The sequence below is a fragment of the Molothrus ater genome, chromosome 1, assembly GCF_012460135.2.
Source record: "Molothrus ater isolate BHLD 08-10-18 breed brown headed cowbird chromosome 1, BPBGC_Mater_1.1, whole genome shotgun sequence".
In the NCBI taxonomy this organism is placed as follows: Eukaryota; Metazoa; Chordata; class Aves; order Passeriformes; family Icteridae; genus Molothrus; species Molothrus ater.
The window spans coordinates 39536873-39558611 of NC_050478.2; the positions used below are offsets into that span (position 1 = coordinate 39536873).

The 21739-nt window shown below is 37.9% G+C and overlaps 1 protein-coding gene across 4 annotated transcripts in view; it reads right to left on the minus strand.

The window, feature by feature from the left end:
* The window catches only part of TOP2B (DNA topoisomerase II beta), a 61840-nt gene that overhangs the window by 8299 nt on the left and 31802 nt on the right, over positions 1 to 21739 (minus strand). For all 4 annotated transcript variants that reach the window (XM_036379257.1, XM_036379256.1, XM_036379255.1 and 1 more), the window contains exons 12-29: positions 18744 to 18901; positions 17919 to 18044; positions 17144 to 17254; positions 16957 to 17062; positions 16662 to 16771; positions 12266 to 12358; positions 12057 to 12171; positions 9115 to 9236; positions 8186 to 8334; positions 7367 to 7598; positions 5849 to 5983; positions 5227 to 5427; positions 3365 to 3560; positions 3120 to 3211; positions 1834 to 1989; positions 1621 to 1704; positions 504 to 701; positions 20 to 164 (exon numbers count right to left, since the gene is read on the minus strand). In XM_036379257.1, the coding sequence (XP_036235150.1) occupies positions 20 to 164; positions 504 to 701; positions 1621 to 1704; positions 1834 to 1989; positions 3120 to 3211; positions 3365 to 3560; positions 5227 to 5427; positions 5849 to 5983; positions 7367 to 7598; positions 8186 to 8334; positions 9115 to 9236; positions 12057 to 12171; positions 12266 to 12358; positions 16662 to 16771; positions 16957 to 17062; positions 17144 to 17254; positions 17919 to 18044; positions 18744 to 18901 (2529 nt within the window). The remainder of the gene's footprint in view (positions 1 to 19; positions 165 to 503; positions 702 to 1620; positions 1705 to 1833; positions 1990 to 3119; positions 3212 to 3364; positions 3561 to 5226; positions 5428 to 5848; positions 5984 to 7366; positions 7599 to 8185; positions 8335 to 9114; positions 9237 to 12056; positions 12172 to 12265; positions 12359 to 16661; positions 16772 to 16956; positions 17063 to 17143; positions 17255 to 17918; positions 18045 to 18743; positions 18902 to 21739) is intronic.

Here is a 21739-nt window from a genome sequence, read left to right on the forward strand (position 1 = left end):
GGCTGTGCAAGGGTCTTACCAGGCTCCTTCTTCTCTCTCTTGGGTTTAGGGGTTTTAGCTGCTGCAGCTGATGCATTCAGTGAGTCATCCCCACCACCCTCAGCTGGCACACCACCAAACTCTTCATCAAATTCCATTTTTATTGCTAGAGAATCAGTTTCACCCTAAAATTGCAAAATAAAATCATTTACACCTTTATATTTCAAGATTGAACTGGAACAGTTTTGCAGATGATAATAAATGAATGTAGACTAGTATATCAACATTTGTTGAATAGTCTTGGAAAGAAGTTATCTCAATAAAAACACCTGAACAATAAGCAGTCTCATGAGATTTGCAAATGTAAAAGAAATCCATTACAAATTTCTTATGCATTAGGTGAGCAAAACAGTGCAAATACAGCACCAGTGATAATCTGGCGATTTGGATTTATGCTGCTGGAGTAGAAAAAATACACCAGCTAAATAATAAATAATTTAACTGCAGCAGTCATTTTGGTTTACCTTTTTCTTTTTCAGCAATTTCCTGCTGGCATCAGCTTTCATGGCAGATGTAATCTGTGGAACTATTCTTCTGCCAAATGGTGATGGCATGGTCTCTTCCAGCTGGAGTTTCTTCATCTTGGGTTTCCCAACTTTGCCTTTTATTGGTTTGCCAACCATGCCAGCCAGAACATCTTCTCTTTCCTGTGCTTCTACTTTCTAACAAACAAGAGGAGGCAGGAGGGGGGAAACACATTATTTTTTAAAGAGGACAAAGTGGAACATGATGATTATTTAAGATTCAGCTCCTTTATACATGGAGCATAAGGCTCCCCTTAAATACCACTTGAATTGGAACACAATTTTCAGTTCTGGAACAGTGTCCACTTAATCTTGGTAAATTCATGACCCTGTAGAGCTAAAAACTAGACTTTTATTCAAGAATAAATACAAACTTTTGGACACTGTTACACTGAAAAGTCTTTCTTCTTTCCAGTTTTTATTTCTCAAGTATGTGTCTGGTACTGCTCTAAGTTTCTATTATTTCAGCATTTAATTTAAATATTTGGTTTTGAAGTGTGTCACTTCAAAAGATTGTACCAGCCCTTTTCAGAAAACACGGAAAACTGAGGTTCAGCAGGTCATTCACCAAAGGGACTTTACCTTTTTTTCCAGAATTACTGCTAAGGCAAACTAAGGACCCCTCATAATAGTATTTATAGTCTACACACTTCATTCCTGAATGTACAGTTCTGAATTTGGTAATACTGCCTCACAAAAAATTAGATCATGTAGAACTACTGTAATTATTACCATTACCAGCTACTACTCACAGGTTTTTGTGTCATCTAAAAACTAACTTTCTCCTGGTTATTTTTCTTTTAATGTCACTGACTTGGACAAAACATCAAATTGGATAGATGCAAGTAACAATCCCTGAGAAACACTACTAAGAACACAGATGTGCAATACTGATTTCCCAGTTACCATTATATTCTGAAATGAATCTACTTTTGATTCAAAATGTGGTATTTTAAAATTATTTTTCTTAAATTTTAATTAATTTTTATTAGTTAGTGGTTTTAATTGAATTAATATGAATTTCATGGTTTAGAAATATATATAAAGTAAAACATACTTCAAGCTCTTCAACAAAGGCTGCTAGATCTTCTTTCCAGAGGTCTGAAGGAGATTTCCTTTTAAGATCATTTAGTTCTCTCTCCTAAAACATGAAAGTAGTATAGAGAATGTAATCACAACTAAAGCAAATGCCACTGAAGACTAAACATTCCCAACAGACACATCAGCATTTACTGTGCCGTTTCAGAACAAGCCTTCCAGGTGTACCAACCTTGGAATCTCTCAGCTTGATCAACTCTTCCACCTTCTCTTTTGTGAGTGACCACAGGGACATGTTCAAAATGTAGTTGAAGTCAGGGCCAGAGGCTGGACCAGAAGCAGAGGAGGCATCATCATTTGCATTCTGAGAGTCCTCCTCTTCTGCTGCCTGAGGTGAAACATTCCCAATCACAAGTATTAGTGATCTTAGCTGCTTGCATGAACTGTGACACTGCTCCAAAGCACCATCACAGAGTAGCAAGGTGTGCCCTCACAGATTCAATAACCTGAACATATTCTGGCCCTTTCCAAAAGGCCGTGTTCCTGTGACCTTCTAGAGCTGATTATTTAATCCTTTGATTTAAGAAATCAAATTGAACCCGTGCTAGAGCCTTATATGCTGCTGGCTGCAGATACTGGTGCTGTCCACCCATCTCTCAGGGCTGAGACATTTGCCCTTTGGGTATTCATAGATACCTGTTCCTTTAGAAAATTAGCACAGTCCTTTGAATAACAGCTGGTATCAAAGCCCCAAATGTGCAAACTGGGGTTTGAGAGCAGATCAAAATTTCTCTAAATAACAGTTTTGTTACAAAATAGAAATCATTTCATAGAGTTAAAATACAGTATTAAAAATACAAAAGAAATGTGAAATGAAAACAAATAGCTAAAACAGTGGCAAGGACACAGAAAAGGCATGGGTGACAGAAATTCAAGGCTGCTTTTCAAAGCAGTTCCATCTGCCCATAGTAATGGAGATGTAACTTTGAAATTAAACTTGTCCTATCTCTCTTTTGGAACAATAAAAACTGGTTGGTTTAAAAAAAAAGCAGAAACAAATATAGGTCAAGGTCAAGGTCAAATTTACTACAATAAATTTAAAAGTCGTAAGTTTATAACATCCATGTTTCTTTACAGAAAAGCAATTAATAAGTTATGTAGAAATAATTACATTTAGTAATTAGTTGTATGTGTGGGGTAACTAATGCAGCACTTTCTGTATCAGCCAATCAGAAATCAAGTTGCCAGTTTTGATTTGGGTACATTAAGAAATTCAGTCCTCTGCAATCTCATTTTTTATACTTGTACTATCTAATTTTCTTCTAAGCATTATCTATATACAAGTATTACGTGACTATTTTTGTGTAAGTTCAGTGGTTTTTTTAAATGGAAGCCAATAAGGAGTAATGAATAATGTTTTTTAAGTGCTATGTGTGCGTTAAAAATTAAGCTAGACTACTAGAAAACAAGCAATATCATTTATAACAGTAACAACATCAACAATATCTAGATTATTACCTTTTCCTGTGCTTCTTTCCAGGCTTTTACTGGATCAGATTCATAACCTCTCTGGACCAGCATCTGAATCAAATCTCTCTTTGATCTGTTCTCTACAAGATACCCACAAACACAGAGGAGGGGAGGAAAAAAAAAAGAAGGAAAGTCAGTGTCATGAAAATCTTGCATATAAGTATTTTTTACTATACTTAAATACTTTCCAGATCTGCCCCCACTGTTAACAATTCTAATTTCTCTTTACTCACCAATGGTAATTTTTCCTTGTATCTTCTCCAGGATGAAGCGAGCTTGGTTGTTCAGCTTGGTGGACTCTGCACCCAGCATGCCCACCAGCCACTCCTTGCGCAGGCTGTAATAATGTAACCGCAGATCAAAGAACTCCTTCAAGATGTCCTGCACAGTTTCGTACTTCTTTAAGCACCCCATGTGATCAAACAGCACCTAGAAAATACAGGATAGACTTGAGAGAGGCTGTGTGACTCAAACTTTGTAAGTTTGCCCTTGTGTAAGTGTTCAGTTCTACTGCACGTATAAAAGCGCTGTACAAAAAGCGGTACTTCGAGGAGCTGTGAACTCAAACCTCACTTTGGAGCTAGGCAGCACAGAGCTGGATGGTCTTTATTTTTAGTCACAAAGAGATTTAGGATGAGATTTATGGCAGTACAATCAAAAAAAAGACAGCTATATAGAGTAATATGCCTGAATTCACTTGAATGACTAATTTTATCTACATATTAAATCACAAGTTCAGCGGCAACTGATGATTCACAACTATTTAATGTAACAGTTGCAAAGCTTAATAATCCTTAATAATCTTTCAATTCAGCTGTGAAATCTGTCACTTTTCAGCTGTGAAAACTACCATCCTTCAAGTTCAAGCACAAAGTAAGAAATAATTTTTACTTGATAGGTGGAATCAATCCTGTCTGGCTTCTGACATCTCCAGTTTAGACATTTATAGGTGAACCACTCACCCTTGGTGCCCTCCATAGTCAACTGGAAGAAATAAACCCCTCTAGGGGATGATTTATCTATCCAAAATAGCTATCTGGGTGCTGGGGGACAATGGCCAAGCTCACTTGGCCACTCATACCTCACTCATAACTTTTTAAGGTTCTTACACTAGGGCAGATTAATTCCCACACACAGGTACAGAAAGCGGCCCTTACAATTTATTATTTATTTTGGCAGGCAGAAAATGCGGGAATTCAGCTGCAAAACATTTTGTAATCTGTGAAATGTAAAAATGACAACAGATTCTCACAGTTGTTCCTACAGTTGTTTAAATGTGAGAAATACAATCACCCTGATTTGGTAGAGTGGCTTTTCAAGTACAATCTAGAAAATTAGTTGAGCAAGGCATGTTTCCTTTTCCAAATCTATGGTCATTAATTTATTTTTAACCTATTTTCACATAGCTTTTGAGCTACACAACAATAGCAACAATAATGATATCTGTGTTTTGTGATAATATCTGAAAGTAGTGTCTGCCATAAAAAAACAGAACTGTTTTTTTCAGTATCTGTTAAGACAGGATGTTTGGAAATCTTTGCAGAAATTAACTTACATTTAAATCCCTCTCAGAATAGACAGACATATATTTATTCATATTCTTAGTAATTTACAGCACTATATGTCTCAAGCAGCTTAAGAACAGTGTTTGCTATACCTTACCACCTAAAATTGGATTTATGCTGGTGGGAACATTGGATCATTTAATTCATATTAGAGGAGTAACAGTCCTGCAGAAAGTGCAATTTTAAAAATGTAATTTGTCTCAATTTAAATCTCAAATCTAATTATAATATGGCAGAAAGTTATTTGTATGATCTACTTTATATTAACCACTTTTGGTTCACTGCACAGGAGATTTTCAATTACAGAAGGCAACTACACCAGGCCTGTCTTATTTGAAAGACTCATCATAAAATGGATTCACTTATTCATATTGACTTAGTATTGGTCATCACTACAGTTTTCTACTATTGAAACAATTTCAAATACACAATGCACTGTTCAATACCAAGAACCAAAGTATACTACAAAAACATTTGATTTTACAACAAGCAACAGTAGGGATTCTAATAGCCAAACATGAAAAAGTTACCATCGAATTACAAGTAAGACTTGTCTGAAGCTTAAAGACTTTGTGCAATCCAGCAGCTTCTGCCTGTGCAAGCTTTTCTTCTGTCATTTTCACAACAAATTTCACAGTTGTATCAGTGTGGTATTCCTTATAGTCAGAAATTAATGCTGGAGTTTTTTCGGTCCCGTTCAACATAGGTTCTAGAACCTGTTCTTTGTACACCTGTTGAAAATAGGGCAGAAAAAAAAACAAAACAACCACTTGAAATGCCTTAAAACTGCAAACCAAATGAACAACATCAACTTCCAAAGCTCTGTGCATTACATCTGGTACCAGTTACAACTTACAGAACCAGTATAACCAGTGAAATGCAGGCCAAGAGTAGCACAAACATAAGAGGCAGAAACCAGGAGAGAAAGGCCTCCTGTAAAGTGGATTATGCAGGAGAAGCATGGACAGCTGATGGCACAAACAGAGAACCATCTTCTACAAAAGCACAGAGGAGACTGAAACCATGTTCCCTTCTGTGTATGTATAATCAGAAATTGTGTTAGAAGTTCACACAGATGTAGGATTAAATAATTTAATGAGGAATTCTTCACTCTTTTTTGTTTATATTAAATTGTATTTCACTATTACTTACCTGGGTCCATGTCCTTACAGGAAGCTCTGTAATCTCTACTGTGTTCCTGTCGACGACAAATATTTCACCACTCACTACATACTGATTTTGACCAAGTTCCTGAATGGTTCCTTTGAAGTTTTTGTAGTTTGGAAGCTGAAATTGGAAAAACCAAAGTAATAATCTTTATAATAAAATGTAAAAAAAAATATTTATTTTCCATACTCCATACACTTATCATTATATTGCCCTAACCCATCAACAAACCTCTCAGAATGTGAAAATTTGAGGTCATAGGAAAAATACTACAAAAACCAGAATACACACATGCAAGTGACAGGACCAGTTATCCTACTGTCCACAGATTAGAAAAATTGTTAAGAAGATGCAGCTGAACCCAGTGAAGTGGTGGGGTTTTGTTTTGATTCTTTAGTTTGTTTTTTTTTTCTTCCTCTTTTTTAAAGAATACTCTAAGCACAATTAAGGCATGACAGAAAGCAGATTAACACCCCACAATAAGTTTACAGAAGTGGTGCTACCTCCCCTAACCATTTTTTCATTTTTGTTCTGTTTGGCAAAGATAGTGGAGCCCATCCAGGTCAAATTGTAGATAACAGGCTGAGGAATTTTTTTTAACAGGATTGATTTCCTTATCCAGCTTGACACAAACACATACCAGCATACAGAAAGGAGCTAGATGGAGGCAGAACTGCCTCTTTCAAGCACAGTGAGCTTCAATTGACTGTGAGACTACACAGAAGGCCTAGGAGTCCTAAAGGAAGGGCAATAGATTGCATTAATTAAAAAAAAAAAATCTCATTATTCCCAAGAATTTGAAAAAGGAAAGCCACTATGTCTTGAAAATTGATATTGCACACTCAGTGAACTGTGATCTAAATAGGGAAGAAAAGATGCTTCTGCTTCTATGGCTTAGTAATCACAGCCAAGCAGCAATATTCATCAGTTGTAAAATTAAGGTTACATCTACTGCATTTCATCTCCTGGTCACAGATATTATGGGTTCACACAGGTATTCTTTCTGCCCAATTTTTTTCACACCACTTCTGGGACTTCTAAAATTTTGAATAAACAGAAGCTAAATGCACTTCAGAAGTCGCTGATTTCCTTGAACAGCAGCAATATCTTTTCCTCTGCCTACAGATATATAAAACAGAGAACAAATCAGAAGAGAGAAAGGAAATGTTAACTTTAGCTGAAGATACTTGAGTAGTACCTTCAAAAAGAAAGAGTGATACAACTTTTTACTCTACTGCCATGTCACAACTATCCTGCAAGGCTTGTAACAGTCAGCAGACTGAACAAAAAGTCCCTAAAATAATTGCTAAAAATACAAATAGCAATATTTTTGCTTCAAAGTTAACTTGCCCAGCCTCATCCCAACAGTCAAGTAGAGCTTCTATATAAAATTACTGGGACAAACCAACTCAGATGCTCCAATAATTAAGAAGTTCTAGAGAGATAGGAATTGATTCTGTAAGTAAACACATATAAAATACTAGTATATACTGTTATTTTTACCATTGGGTGGGGATCTAGGCCATCCAGCATTCGTCTGACATTGTTTACAATCTCTCTGGTATCATAGTTTGGAAGTTTGCATGCCCAGCCAGTGCCAATTCCTTCAGCTCCGTTTACTAAGACCATGGGAATGATGGGAATATACCATTCAGGCTCTACACGCTGGTTGTCATCATACAGGAATTTAAGCAAGTTGTCATCCACTGATGGAAAAAGAAGCCTTGCTAAAGGGCTTTAAAAAGAAAAAAAAGAAAACCATTTAACCTGAAGTCCAGTATGTAAAGAACATTTTTCTTTAACAGCCCTTGGGCCAAATATGATCAGTTTGCAGATTTTTCTCGCATCTTTCTCTCTCTTTGCCATTCTGAAGCTGAAAATCCAAGGTACACATCTCCTGAGATATCAAAGTTCTTCCCAATGGAAGAGTGAGTTCATAATACATGAAGTTTGTTTCCTTCACAGAAACTCATGTATCTGGTACACTAGCAACTGCTGACATTTAGCATCTACAAAATACCATTCTTTGAAGCTTTTGGAACACATAGCTCAGTGTGACGCTGTGGCACTCAGTAATAAAGCAGCACAGCATGCAAATAGTTGCAAAATTTCCTTGCTTAACTGTAGGAGCAGCAAAATGTTACGGATGTTCAAAACCATACTTAAGAGAGCCAAAGCAAAATATGAGCTTCTATTAAAATATTTCAATCTTTCTCCATTTCTCTCCCCCACCACCCCCAAAAAAAAGGAGTGTTGTGAAAGGATGAGTTTCATAAGAAGGCTATTTCAAAGCATGCATTTAGCTTGACATTAACAGTTTACCTTAACATGGTGAAAATATAGCGAGGGCTGGCAGCATCCTTTCCACCATGAAGCCTGGTGCCAAACTGACCAATAGGTTGTAGCAGATTCACATTGTTACTTCCAACAAAGTTCTGAGCCAAGTTGACTATAGTCATCATTAATGCTTGCTGCAAGAAAATACATATTCATAGTAAGAAGTATGAGACAGTCTATCCTCATACGCCAACAAAATCTATTTTTAATAACCCAAAATTGTGTGACTAACCTGAATTGAATTTTTAAGAAAGCAGTCTCCCTGAGAAAGGACTACTGTAACCTATTGCAAGGGCTGCTGGGAATACATATTCTATGCTTATGAAAACTCCTGAGTTTCTCAATTTCTTCTTAAGCACTTCTCTGGGGGAAGTAAAAAGACATAAACTGACCACACCTGCATGCACAAACCACTACTCATGGCTTCTAAAGGGAGGAGAGAAGGGATGGATGGGTTGTTAATACGGCCCCTCTTGCTAATATTTCACATAAATATAAACAAAACAGGAGCTAGAAAAAAAATCTTTGTTCTGCCAGTGTAATAAGTTTTTGAAGAACAGAGCCTCGGTTTCTTCCCTTAAAATACTGTGCTTCTTGTTACAGACAAAAATTGTCCTAGAACATAGTTCCTATATTCCTATGATTTCAGAATCTAGAAGTTGTTTAGGCAATTAGTTATCTACTATTTGGCTGCAACCCACAAAGTGTTTGGGATAGCGCTGTGCACCAACCCTTGGAAAGAAAGGAAATATGCTGTCTTAAGTTACATACAGTGTGGTTCATTTCCTTTAAAAGCACACCTTTGTGATTAGTAGAATTATAGTCAATAGTTTGCAATTTTAATAGCAGAAACATTTACCTAGTATTTTACATAGGCTAAAAGTCTTTACAATTTCACCATCCTCCATACTCACCTCCCCATGGTGATAAGCTGACATTTCAGCCACAGAACCAGCCAGCTGAGCAACCTTTACTTCACGTTTATCATTTCTCTTAAAGCAAGTGAATAGAACTTTGCGTTGCCCTGGTTTCAGACCTATTGAGAAGAACATCCCATTTTCAACACATACACAAGCAAATGTTTTCAAGTGATAAACTTGTTTTGCCTTTTCATAAATTATAATCTCTCATAAGAAGTCTAAACATTAAGTAAAAACAAATTCACACTGAAATAGTAACAAAATATTAAACATATAATTTTTTTAAAGTAATCAAAAATATTTTACCAAACTCAAAAAATTACCAAAAAAGTGGAAACACAACCTTTTCAGCCAATTATAGAGCATCCAATATATCATTCTAATAAACTGCACCTTGATCCTAAAGGTGCAACTTCCATATGTCAAGAATTCTTTCCATTCTACTCAGCAAAATCTTTTTCTAAGAATACCAGCACAAATTCAGCAATGACAGCTGTAACTAGAGCTTACAGGTATTTCACAGAACTCTGAAATTTTACTACCAAAAAATGTTATCCTCTTGAGATCTTTTAAAGTTTTAAGAAAGAAGCCAGTCTCTGATCTTCTGAAAATGTTTATTTTCATTGGTTAGACACAACACAACTTTAGGAACAACAGCTGTGTGGAAGGGATTGCATTATATTTCCTGCATGTTATCCAGAACTTGATAACCAGTTCTAGATCATGCTTATTGAGCTATTCAGTGTTTTAATTCACATACATTTCTAAAATGCACTAAAATATTGTTTAATGTTACCATTAGTACAGTGGGTCAAACATAAGAGCAAAAGCTGGAAGGAAGAAAAAAAAAAAAAAAAGAGAGACTGACTTCAATTTCCATTTCATTCAAATATGTAATATCCAAACTTTTTTACAATGGCTCTGCATCATGTTTTTCTACCAGCACTCTATGGAATACAACAGACTTAAAGGACTTCCTTTACAAAGGAGAATCACCAAGCAGCAAGAATTGTAACTACCAGCTGTGAAAAGATAGTCAAAATGTTCTTTGTCTGAGATTTGCCACCAGGCTAGCCTGTCATATATCACCTGATGATGTTAAAGGACAAAAATCATTTCTAGAGCACTACACCTGCTGCACAATTCATATATCCATGCCCAGAATGTAGAATTACAGCAAAAGCTGGTAGAAATAGGAATTATATAGTAATTATATATAATAGTAATTATATATAATAGGAATTAGGAATTATAATACCTCATAGGAATTATATATAATATTTGTGGTATTATAGATACACCTACATTGTTACATATACACATAGACACGCACAAATATATGAATAACTGTGTTCCCTTCTTATTTTCTTACATTTCTGTAGAAACAGTCTACTGCAAGTTCATTCTTAAATATTTAACATTTCAGCAAAATCATTCTGCTGTTTCTGAGAAGGCAGTCTGGGTACAGTACATTGTAAGGAGCAATGATGCCTTGAAACATACAGCTCTGTAAGTACCCAGGTATGGGAGAAGTAAGTCTGGAGAAGCTGAAACAGAGACTGCCATCCTTTGGTTCCCCAGGTGTGTATCTGCATACCTAACTCAGTTTCATCAAAGCTGGGGATCCATCTTACTGGGAATCTTACTGCCCCTACCCCCTGAATGATCCCTCTCTTTCATGCAAAACACAAGAAGCTCTTGCTGCACTAATATTTTGGTATAAGTCTGTAGTCTTAAGAAGGCTGACCAGCTCCACTATAAAATGTACTGGGAATTGGAGATAAATGCACTTCACCCCTCCCCGAAGTCTCAAGGCCTTTTTCCTGATCATAGTAAGCTTGTGCACACAGACAATGACATGAGCAGAAATTCCTGCTCATGCTGTCTGCAGACAGTTTTACAAATGAAGCTAGTGCAGTAAAAACTGCTCCTTTTAATGTACATGCTATTGCAAGGGGAGGGTTAGTAAACCTGACTGACAGGAGGATAGCAAGATTACAGGTCAGTAAACACTAGAGCACTGCCTGTTGTGCAAGACTAAGGAGAGAAAACATTTGCATCTTCATCTGCACTCAGCTGCTGACTTGAATGTTAATTATCATAAGCACTTAAGAGACTTGCTTTCTCTGATGGTATGAGCAGAAACAAAGCGCTTGTAGGGCTTAGGGAATAGGTCTAGTTAAGTAGAAAGCCTGCACAGCAACAGCTTCAACTTCCTCACAGAAGAAACATGGCAATTCCTTAGCACACAAATCACAAAATTGGTCAGGCTGGAAGGGACTACAGCAGCTCATCTGGTCCAACCTCCCTAGGCAGGATCATCCTAGAGCACACTGCACAGGATATGGTGTCTCTCTCAAATATCTCCACTCCACACCCTCTCTGGGCAATCTGTTCCAGTGTGCAGTCACTGCACACTGAAGAAGTTCTTCCTCATGTTCAGGTGGAACTTCTGTGCATCAGTGTCCACTGCCTCTTGTCCTATTGTTTGGCATCACTGAGAGGATCCGGGCTCCATCCTCTCAACATCTCCCCTTTAGATACTTACACACATTGATAAGGTCCCCTCTCCATCATCTCTTGAGACTGAACAGGTCCAGCTCCCTCTGCCTTTCCTCATAAGAGAGATGCTCCAGACCCTTAATCATCCTCACAACCCTTCACTGGACCTGCTCCAGGAGGTCTCACTTGTGCTGAGGAGCCCAGAAGTGGACACAGCAGATGTGGCCTCACCAGGGCTGCACCTCCCTTGACCCCCTGGCACTGCTCTTCCTAAAGCATGCAGGATACTACTGATACACAAAATGATAACAAACGCATGCATGGAAGTTCTTATATTCTCTACTTGAATGCATTGATTCCAATGCAAATCACAGCTCTAAAAACCATCAATAAACAGAAATATTCCAAAAAATGATAATGAATTGTCAGCTTACCATCAACAAGGGAAGGGATAGATCTCTCGTTGTCCGAATTTGAGAAAAGGATCAACTCCTTGTTAATGAAATCATTGTAAGTCAAATGTTTTGTTGCTGTACCATATAAAAATTGCTGGAAAAAACCACATACATTATTCATTCAATACAAAAACTACATTACATTTAAATCTCACCTGGCAGATTTATAGCTATTATCTAGGACTAACCTCAGGAAGGCCATGTAGCCGACGCTGTCGCCTGTCTTCCATGAAATTTGTTAACCATTCTTTTCGGTCATCAATCTTCTTCTTACTGAAGGCCTGGAAAGATTCCAAGTACACTAAAGTATCAGCATATAAATGTTTGTGCAAATGTATGTTACTTCAGAATTTTAAGTATATTGCATTTTCTAATCAAGTATTCAATAAGGCTTATTTGGACTAGCTAATCTGTATAACTAACATTTACATTTAAGAAGCAGTACCAGTACACGACTTTTCAGACATTTTTACACAAGGCTTTTTGAAATGACAGATCTCACACTGTTTGCAATTTAAATTTATATTGCTTTCCTGAAATCTGCACACATTTAGACAAATCTTATCACTCTTCTTCCCTTCTTCACATCAGAGTTGTCCTTTGACACACAGGTTTGAAGGTCTTGCCCCACACAGCTTTAAGGTTGGGTTCATCATTTAGACCAAGCTCTCATCAAGACAATCAAGTGAAGGTATTAGAAAAAATATCCCACTCTTGTCCTCTCCATGCCCTTTTTGCTCTGTCCATAACTTCCAGCAGTTCCTGACTGGCCATCCCTACTACTCTTAAGAAAACTGACAACCTGACAGAATTGACACTGCATAAAAAGCCTAAGCCAGAGATTGGGCCAGCTGACTGATGACCTCAGCCTTCATGATGGCAAGGCATCACTTTCCAGCAACCAATTATCACTACAAAAGGACACAGGAATGTTCTGACTTTGTGGTGTTACAGAAACAGAGTTCCCCGCCAGTGAGTTCCTTCTCCCAAACAGAGAAAAAGACATAAAAACTGAATATATGGTTTAAACAAGATTTTGACTACTTTGGGGAAATTCTGTGAGCTGCTGAGGTACTGCTTTTTTTTCTCAGGGAGTAACATATAGAAACTTCATCGTGTCCTGATTTCAACCACTCTCCTGCATAAGAACACACTCATCAGCACCATCTTTTTCAAAGAACTCCAACTGGAGCACTCCAGAATGAGTAGTGTCAATTCCTTGGAGACCAAGATGCTACATAATAAATATTAAATGTAACTTAGTTTCTGACAAAGGGCCTCAGCCCTATCACCATGTTTTGCATCCGACTTCCTTTGTGAACAAAGCTTGATTATTCACATCTTAAAATTTAGGATTAGGCTTTTGCAAAAAACAGGACTAAATTCTTACAATTTTCTTCTGGCTCCTTTCAGTTTATCTATACCTTTTCTAGACTACTAACGTGACAAATGACCAAGAGACAAATTTTATGCTGATTTTTTTAATTTATTATAATAGAATAAAAATAGAATGAATGGAATTAAGAGCTGTTCTCAAATATTTATTCTTCAATAGAATAAGAAGGGGATTGTTTTTTCAGTTCTCCACTAAAAACTGCTCTCCTCATACTTCATTTACTAGCAAAAGAGTTCTTCAGAATGGTGAAGAAGTTGCTCTGTGAAAGAATTTTTGCTTTCCTAGATTTCAGCTATCAAGAGGCCTGCTGGGGCCCATAATCACATACCACCCAGAGGTAAACTTAGGGCTGGGATTCCAGGGACCAGCTGAGGAAAAGCAGGTGGATGTGTAAGTGTAAGCGAAGCTTCTGTACACAGCTCCAGCACTAGCTGGTAGTTGCTGAGATGTAGCAGAGGTGAACAGCTTCCTCCCAGACTGACAGAATACTATTTTAGGTAACAGTGAGGATCAGCCATAACTGGTTACATGGCCTCATATACCAGTCTGTGTATGGAGGTCTCTTTGCAGAAATAGAGATCAGAATTCTGTTAGTAAAACCACACATTTTACTGTACCCACAGGATAAGAAAAAAGTTGTTTTGTTTAAGATAGGTATTTTTCCATTTTGCTTTTTTTCTCTCTTACCCTTTTTTCTCACTAACCCCACCTACAATTAAAATAGCAAGTAAAGTAGACAAAAGTTGAAATATTTCTTGAGAAAACTGCTTTGTTCCAGATCCTTTATACTTTACCCTTCCACAAACTTTCTTTGGAACAGAAGTATTTTCCTACACACTACTATTTACACAATTTCAAATTCAAATATGTAGAGCACTTGTATGAATACATATATGACACACTAACAGATCTTCAATGAATAAACAATATTTATCTGATCTTATTTGGTCAGAAACACAATACAGACACCTAAGTAGACATGAAACACAATTTGTTTCAGCTCTATTGCCCAAACAAATAAAAACCCCTCTTTTTGAGTACTTTTTTGTACGTTCTGTCTTTAAAAGCAATTCTGATTGTAACGTTTCTTGATATTCACACCACACAAAACTACCAAACCTAAAAGCAGAAGGTAGAGTTCATTTTGTGGTGTGGATTAAGCTTATTCCAAAATCTAAAACATTTTCCAAAAGATTGTTTCTCTGACCAAAGTATTTTTTTCAGTGTTGTGGTTTAATGCAGTTTGGTTTTAGTTGGGGAGGGAGTTCACAAGCTGCAGAAGTGGTTCCCTGTGGAGGCTTGGCAAATTCCTTCTGGCCTGGCATAACCAACCAGTTAGCTAGTTTTGAATATTGACACCGTGTTAAACCACTCAACAAAGCTGAACACACCTCTGTGAGAGTCACATTTAAAAATGAACAAGGCCCAGGAAAAGCTCTCTTGCTTCCAACCTTTGAACAGGTAACGCGCTGGCAGGCCTGGCCCTGTGCCGCCCTTGTGACCTGGTGGGCTGGGCCAGGCTTGGGAAAGCCCACCAGGCTCTGTCCTGCTGGGACCCATCCCAGCAGGGCTGGGACCCTTCCCAGTGGGGCCTGTAGGTCCGTGTTTTTTTCTTCCAGCAGCACCGCTGGGCTATGCCGCTGGGGGCCATCCCACTGCCAGGAGCAACCATGCGGCCGGGACCAGCGCCGGGAGTGGCCCCACAGCTGGCCCTGAGGCCACGTGGCCAGGATTGTTTGGCCAAAATCGGTGCAGCTGCAGCTATCTCAGCGTGGCTCACAATGAACTTTGTTTGCTTAGCTGCTTTTAGCCAGCCATGCTGCAGACAGAAGGACAAAAGCAGCAGCTTTCCTTTTTATGTTTTTCTGGTGCCCGGCATGAAGAGAAGGTGCAGGATGGCACCGGCAGCCAGCGCAACTCGCACGGTGCTGGTGGAGACCACATGACCAACAGAGAGGACCGATTTCCCCTATGGTGGGATTTCCCCAATGCAGAGCCTGGATGAAATCAACCTTTCAGCACTGCAGAACTCTATAAAAACTGTTTCAACTGATAAAGCTTGAGAAAAAATGAACCTATGAACACCAATTCTCGCCTGAATCAAGAAAAAGGAAAGGGTGAAGACACGTAAAGAAAACAACATGGGACGCTGAAGTCAGTGAAGAAGGAGTCAAATTCTAGATGGGAGGAGATGCCTTTGTTTTGAGCTGAAATTCTCTTGTAAGGCTATGGTGAAGATATAATTGATATATCAGACTTTTGTTTTTTCCCTGTAATTCATGGAATGCATTGGGGGGGGATGTAGCATTCTAACTACAGCTGTGAGCAGAAGCACCAGTGTTGAAATAAGCAGATGTTGCAGTAGCTGTGATCCAATGAGAAGCTTGAACTGAGAGAGATGAGGGAGATGAGAAACCTTGCCCCAGGGATAGAAGAAGGAAACCTCTGTTCCCAGAGATAAAAGAAGAGAACTTCTGTTTCTACACTAGAACAGCTCATCCTTAAAATTCTACCCCAAAAAGCTGAAATGACCCATGGTGGGAGTTACGGGAAAAAACTACCAAAACATGGGATGGACTTCACAATTGCAGATTTCTGGGTGGCTGCTGATTCACTGTGATACTGAAGCCATGAGAGAACTGTTTCTTGTGAAGAAGTCTTCATGGCATGGCAAAGGAGACTCCTGTTCCTAAGAGAACTGAAGGAAGACTATTTTAGAGGTGGCAAACTGACTGAAAGTCCCAGGTTTTGTCTCTTTACGTTATCAGTGGGAAAGAAAAGAGGGTGTGGGGGCAGGAGAAGTGTTCTGAAGGTTTATTCTCATTTTCTTATTATTTTTCTTTTAATTATGTTAAAGTTTTCTTTATATCCTTTAAAAGTTTCAGCCTGCTTTGCTCTCTTCCTAATCCTTATCTCGGAGCAGAAAATGAGTAAATAATTCTAGTGGGTGCACTGGCATTTGGCCCACTTCATTAACAGGTGCACTGGCCAGGAAATGAACAATTGGTGAACCAAAACCACTACACTTAATCGGTGTTTCCGCCCAGTTTCCGAAACTGCTACATTCAGATACTAAAAAAAAAAAACCAAAACAAAAACAAGCCCTCTCAGGACTTCCTCATGTGCCATTTTCAGCATCAAATGAAAAATAAAACATATAATATAGAAGCACTTTTGTGAGTTCTTACCAGTGTAATGGCAGCATCATCCTCAGGCCCAGCATATCGAAACAAGATCCGATGTCTTTCCATGTCTGCAAAATACTCTTTTGCTTCTTTAGCAGTGCTGGTACCCAACCCTGTACAATAAAAAGAAATACTCAATATTCAAAATTTTAGTTTTATTATTTTATCTCTTTTATTTTACTGGGAATATGATAAAATCAGTATGTAAGACACTATCATGAAAAGCTATAATAAAACTTCACAGCACCCATTTATTATTATTTATTCATAGGGTTGATATATTTGTTTCTAAACAAACCTTTGTAGTATTTTATCTTCCATGCTTTATGATTTTCCATATGCTTTTTCCATTCATCAAATTCAGGAATACTATAGAATGAAAGTTCTTGCTTATTTTTGCTTGCCTTTGAAAAAACAAATAAACAAAATCAACATTTCTGTTGTACTGTAAGTAATCCATAAAATCTCAATAACAGAACCCATACCTTCACAATAGGGGTGATGAATTCCTCAAGAAAACCATGTTTCAACAGTGATGGCCAATTGTGATGAATAAAATTGATCAACAAGCCCTTTATGTGAGATCCATCCTGATCCTGAATCAGAACATGAAAACATGAAGCACTCTTGTATCGGATTCCCCAAACCACCAAAAAACCCACTCACTGCCCTGAATACATCAACACAATGTCTGATGACAGAAAGCATAGAAAGGAACAGTCGGTTTGAATTTGGATTCCAAACTGGACCAGGGTATGAAATAACCACCTGTGAAGGTCACCGAGCTATGAAAAAGCTCTTCCAAGCCAAGCACATGGTTGTTGTTTAAGGTTTCTCTGCCTGTGGCATGCTTTTGCTGAGAGCTAGACAGCTCTCCCAGACACCAGAGTTGAGTTTTTGTGGAGAAAAGCCAAACCCAGCCACAGTTCTCATTGGTGGCAAGACGCTTGACAGATCAATCATGAGATTATCCAAAAAAAATTGCCTACATTCTGGTTTCTACCTGACTTGCTAGTAATACCACCTCATTTACTGTCTACTTTTGTCCTTACTTTCAACATATTTTTGAATTATCAATAGCATGTTCTTATTATTACTTTGGTTTCTTGCTATTTTCTGCAGCAAAGTTCAGCTGTACATTAAGAGTAACCAAAACAACACAGATAAATTATTCCTTAAAGGAACCTCAGAACCTATGAAACTGCAGCAAAACACATTGTAAGAAGCTTAAAGATTAAAACCTGTGAATTTCAGACTTACCTGATCTGTCATGATCATAATTTTTCCATATCTCAAGCTTTTCAGAGATTCTGGATCTTCATAGCTTTTCTTGTATTGTAATCCAACTATTTTGATGATGTTGTTGATTTCTGCATTTTCCATAATCTGTACAAAAAAGTTATTTTCCAGGCAGCGTAAAAAGCAGAGATTCAGAAACATCTCAGTCTTGATTTATAGCTATTTTTTTCAATGCACCCTGACCTCATCTTCATAAGCTTTTAATTCCCACCCCTTGAAGCCTTTGCACTTGTAATGATTTCTTCTGTACAGTCAAATTTTCACAACTGCACCACTCTTTCTCCTCTACAGCCAGAGCACTTTGGATCAGGAAGGCTGGGAGAAAACTGAATGTGTAACAAAAAGTCATCTGACAAAGCTGCCTTCTTTTTCCACTGTTTTTATGGGCATCTGCAGCACACCTCTTATTACAGACAAATTATGAATGGCAGCAGGAGCAATATGATGGGGTAATGCTGCTGGCTGCTGACTCATGTTGTGAGTCCATGAAATCACACAGTAATGGAGAGAATACAAATTTTTAGGGGCTTCAGGTACTCATGTGAAATGTGAATATGAGTCATAGCAAGATTTCCTTCCACTTGTGAAGAAATTAACCTTATCATCACAGTACTGCAGTTAATATTTACAGGCTTATCCCAGGCTTCAAAATAGCTGGTACTTTATGATATCTCAGTCACAAAACTTCCATGAAAAAATTAAATTATGAAGATGTAAATCTAGAAATCAAGAATAAACAGGAGGACATCCATTTGTCAGCAAAAAGGAAAGGACAAAACTACACACCTGTTTGTGAGAAGCTTCTCGGACATTGAGAATTTTGCCCCTGAGTGGGAAGACTCCATATCTGTCTCTGCCAATAACACCTAGGCCAGAGACAGCTAAAGATTTGGCTGAGTCTCCTTCTGTTAATATCAACGTGCAGTCCAAGGAATGTTTGCCACCTGCAGCCCAGGATGAAGTAGAGGGAAAAAAAACCCAGAAAAGCGTAACTCAAACAAAAGAAATGCAGTTGAATTCTTTCTACTCTACAGTAATTTCCTCTCATTAGTTAATTTAAGTAGGCTGAATTTCTCTTCTTAGGGATGGCCTTCCATACCACTAAAACTGCACAGCAATGAGTATCCTTGCCCTTAGCAGTACACTATGGATTGCTATGGACAAGGAGCAAAATAGGCAAAATTGGATGCAATGGTGGTACATCTTATATAATGGTTCCCACATATCTGCACAAAAAAGACAGATTGCTTCTCTACCTTCACCATTTCAGTTTGCTAGCTGCAAATTTCTTACACACATACGTTATGCATGTCTGAGTTACATACTGGAGTTATTTCCCATTCTGCATTTTCACTTTCCACACAGTATATTTTAAATAGTAAATTGTTAAATCACATTTTTGTGGTTTTCCCTTTTAATTGTCTATCACCTAAAGCCAGACAACTGCACAAAAAATTGTGAGAAAAGCTCCAACGATGAGAACATTTGCACTTCTTATACCTCACAAATTTCTCAAACAGAAAAACAAATCTTTACTAACAGTGTAATTTGGATTCTACAAGACACACTGTGTGCTGGAATGACATTCATGTTCTGCCTATTGCAACTGTAGCAGTGAAGTAGATGTTCTAAATAACAAGCAAGCTGAAAAGGAACCCACCCTTCTGCTACAGTGTAAATGCTCATTAAGTGGCTTTGATATTTTATCAAGGCCTGTGGTAGGAAAGATGCCAAAAAAACTTCAAGCTGGTTGAGTCTCACCTACTGATAATAACGTAGTTTTGAATATAGTGGTATTTAAAATGTGTGGAGAGTAATTTGCCTTTACCTGGTAGATAAAGACCACCCCATACTTCCTATTACACAGAACTTACATTCAGCACCTTTAGTTTTCTGAATCAAGACATGTGGCTTAATATAATCTAAGGCAGTTTTTCACACTGGCAGTGACGACCTACCAGCAAGGTGGACTCCAAATACCTAGAAAAACATCAGTCTGCTGTTTTATAATATATAAAAGCCAATATTTTTCATAAATGAACTGCAGAAAACACATATGAATGTCATTCAAGTTCACTTTCTTCTGGAATGGATGCAATCAGTAGCAATTAATGTCACAGAAATACAATATGCCAGGTATTTTCCTGAGAACAGCTCTAAAGAACTCCAAGACAAAACTACATGAACTGACAGGTTCAAAAAATGCTTTTATACTTCACCTGATTTAGTAATCTAGCTGCTCCCTTACAATCCTATATTCTTAATTTTTGTTTTGATTTTTACCTCTTCTCCCCCAACAAGGCACAGAACTTTGTATAGCTGTTCAAGATGGCAAGAATGACCTGGTATAGGACCCTTTCTTTACAGAGGAGGGGGAGGAAATCTGCAATACGTGCATCACTCTACAGATACACATCTCTCTGATACTTTAGCATCAACTGGCAATGATTGAAACATTCAGGGTACCAGGCACAAAAGAGACCTTTGGATGCTGGACCTCAGCTTCAAACTCACTCTTAAAGTAAAGACAAAAATCTAAAAACCACAGGAATATCTAAAGTCAGAGGGGGTTGTGGCCAGAGACTGTTCTCTCCCTGCTGCACTTCCTGGGTGTCCACTCTGAATGTGCAATGTCTTCAGTGTCAGAAATCCAGTATATTCCACATCTTCAACAAACCAATACCTGGCTAAGCCTCCTCAGGACATGCAGAGTTCCCTCAACATGAAACAATAATTAGGCATCAGAGAAATACCTGGGTAACAGGCATTCAAGTCATGCAAAGCTTTAGGCATGAGTTCAGCCCAAATGAATCCCTATATGCCTTTTTACTTGAGGAACCTTCAGGATGAAAACCAATAGAATATTTTATTAGCTCCCTTGTTGGAGATTCTCCCTTCCCCTCACCCCCAGTCAACAAAAAGAGTAAGAAGTGACTTTGAAGCCTGATCTCCAAAGCAAAGCTAAAAAACTACCAAAAAAGTGTATCCAAAATCATTCATTATATGAGTTAGGAGTACTAAGCTTGATATCCATGAAAATATAAAATTACTTCAAGCACACAATCTTCTTGGAAAGAAAAGTATCCGGAACATACATCTGAATGAGGAGTGAAAATTCCACAGGCAAAATACTAGACTAGATGCGATTATCAACTTTTGAGGCGAAATATGACATCTGAATAAATTAAAAAGTAATTAAATACTGAAGAGAACTCAATTAAAAAATAATAACCAAAGAATCAAAAAGAAAGGGAGGAAAATTAGACAGAACCATCATCTAATCAAGTCATCTTTGGCTTGAATGTCAAAGCACCAAAAAAACCCCCAAACCAACCAAAAACCCAACCAAAACCAAGCCTCTTTCTTAGTGTTCCATGCTTTTACCTACTCAGCCCACCCACATACTTCACTGCTGTGACAGTGTTCACAGGGGTTCTTGGATGAGGGAAGAGACAAGAATGTTGACTCCATGATCAGAAGGCTTGATTTATTATTTTATGATATATATATATTACATTATAACTACACTAACAAGAAATAGAAAGGAAAAGGTTTCCTCAGCAGGCTAGCTAAGCTAAGAATAGAAAAGAAAAGAATGATAACAAAGGCAGCTCTCTCAGACTCTGTCCAAGATAGCTTGGTCTTTGATTGGCCATTAATTATAAACATCTAAGATGGGCCAATCACAGGTGGACTTGTTGCATTCCACAGCAGCAGATAACCATTGTTTACATTCTGTCTCTGAGGCTTCTTAGCTTCTTAGAAGGAAAAATCCTAAAGAA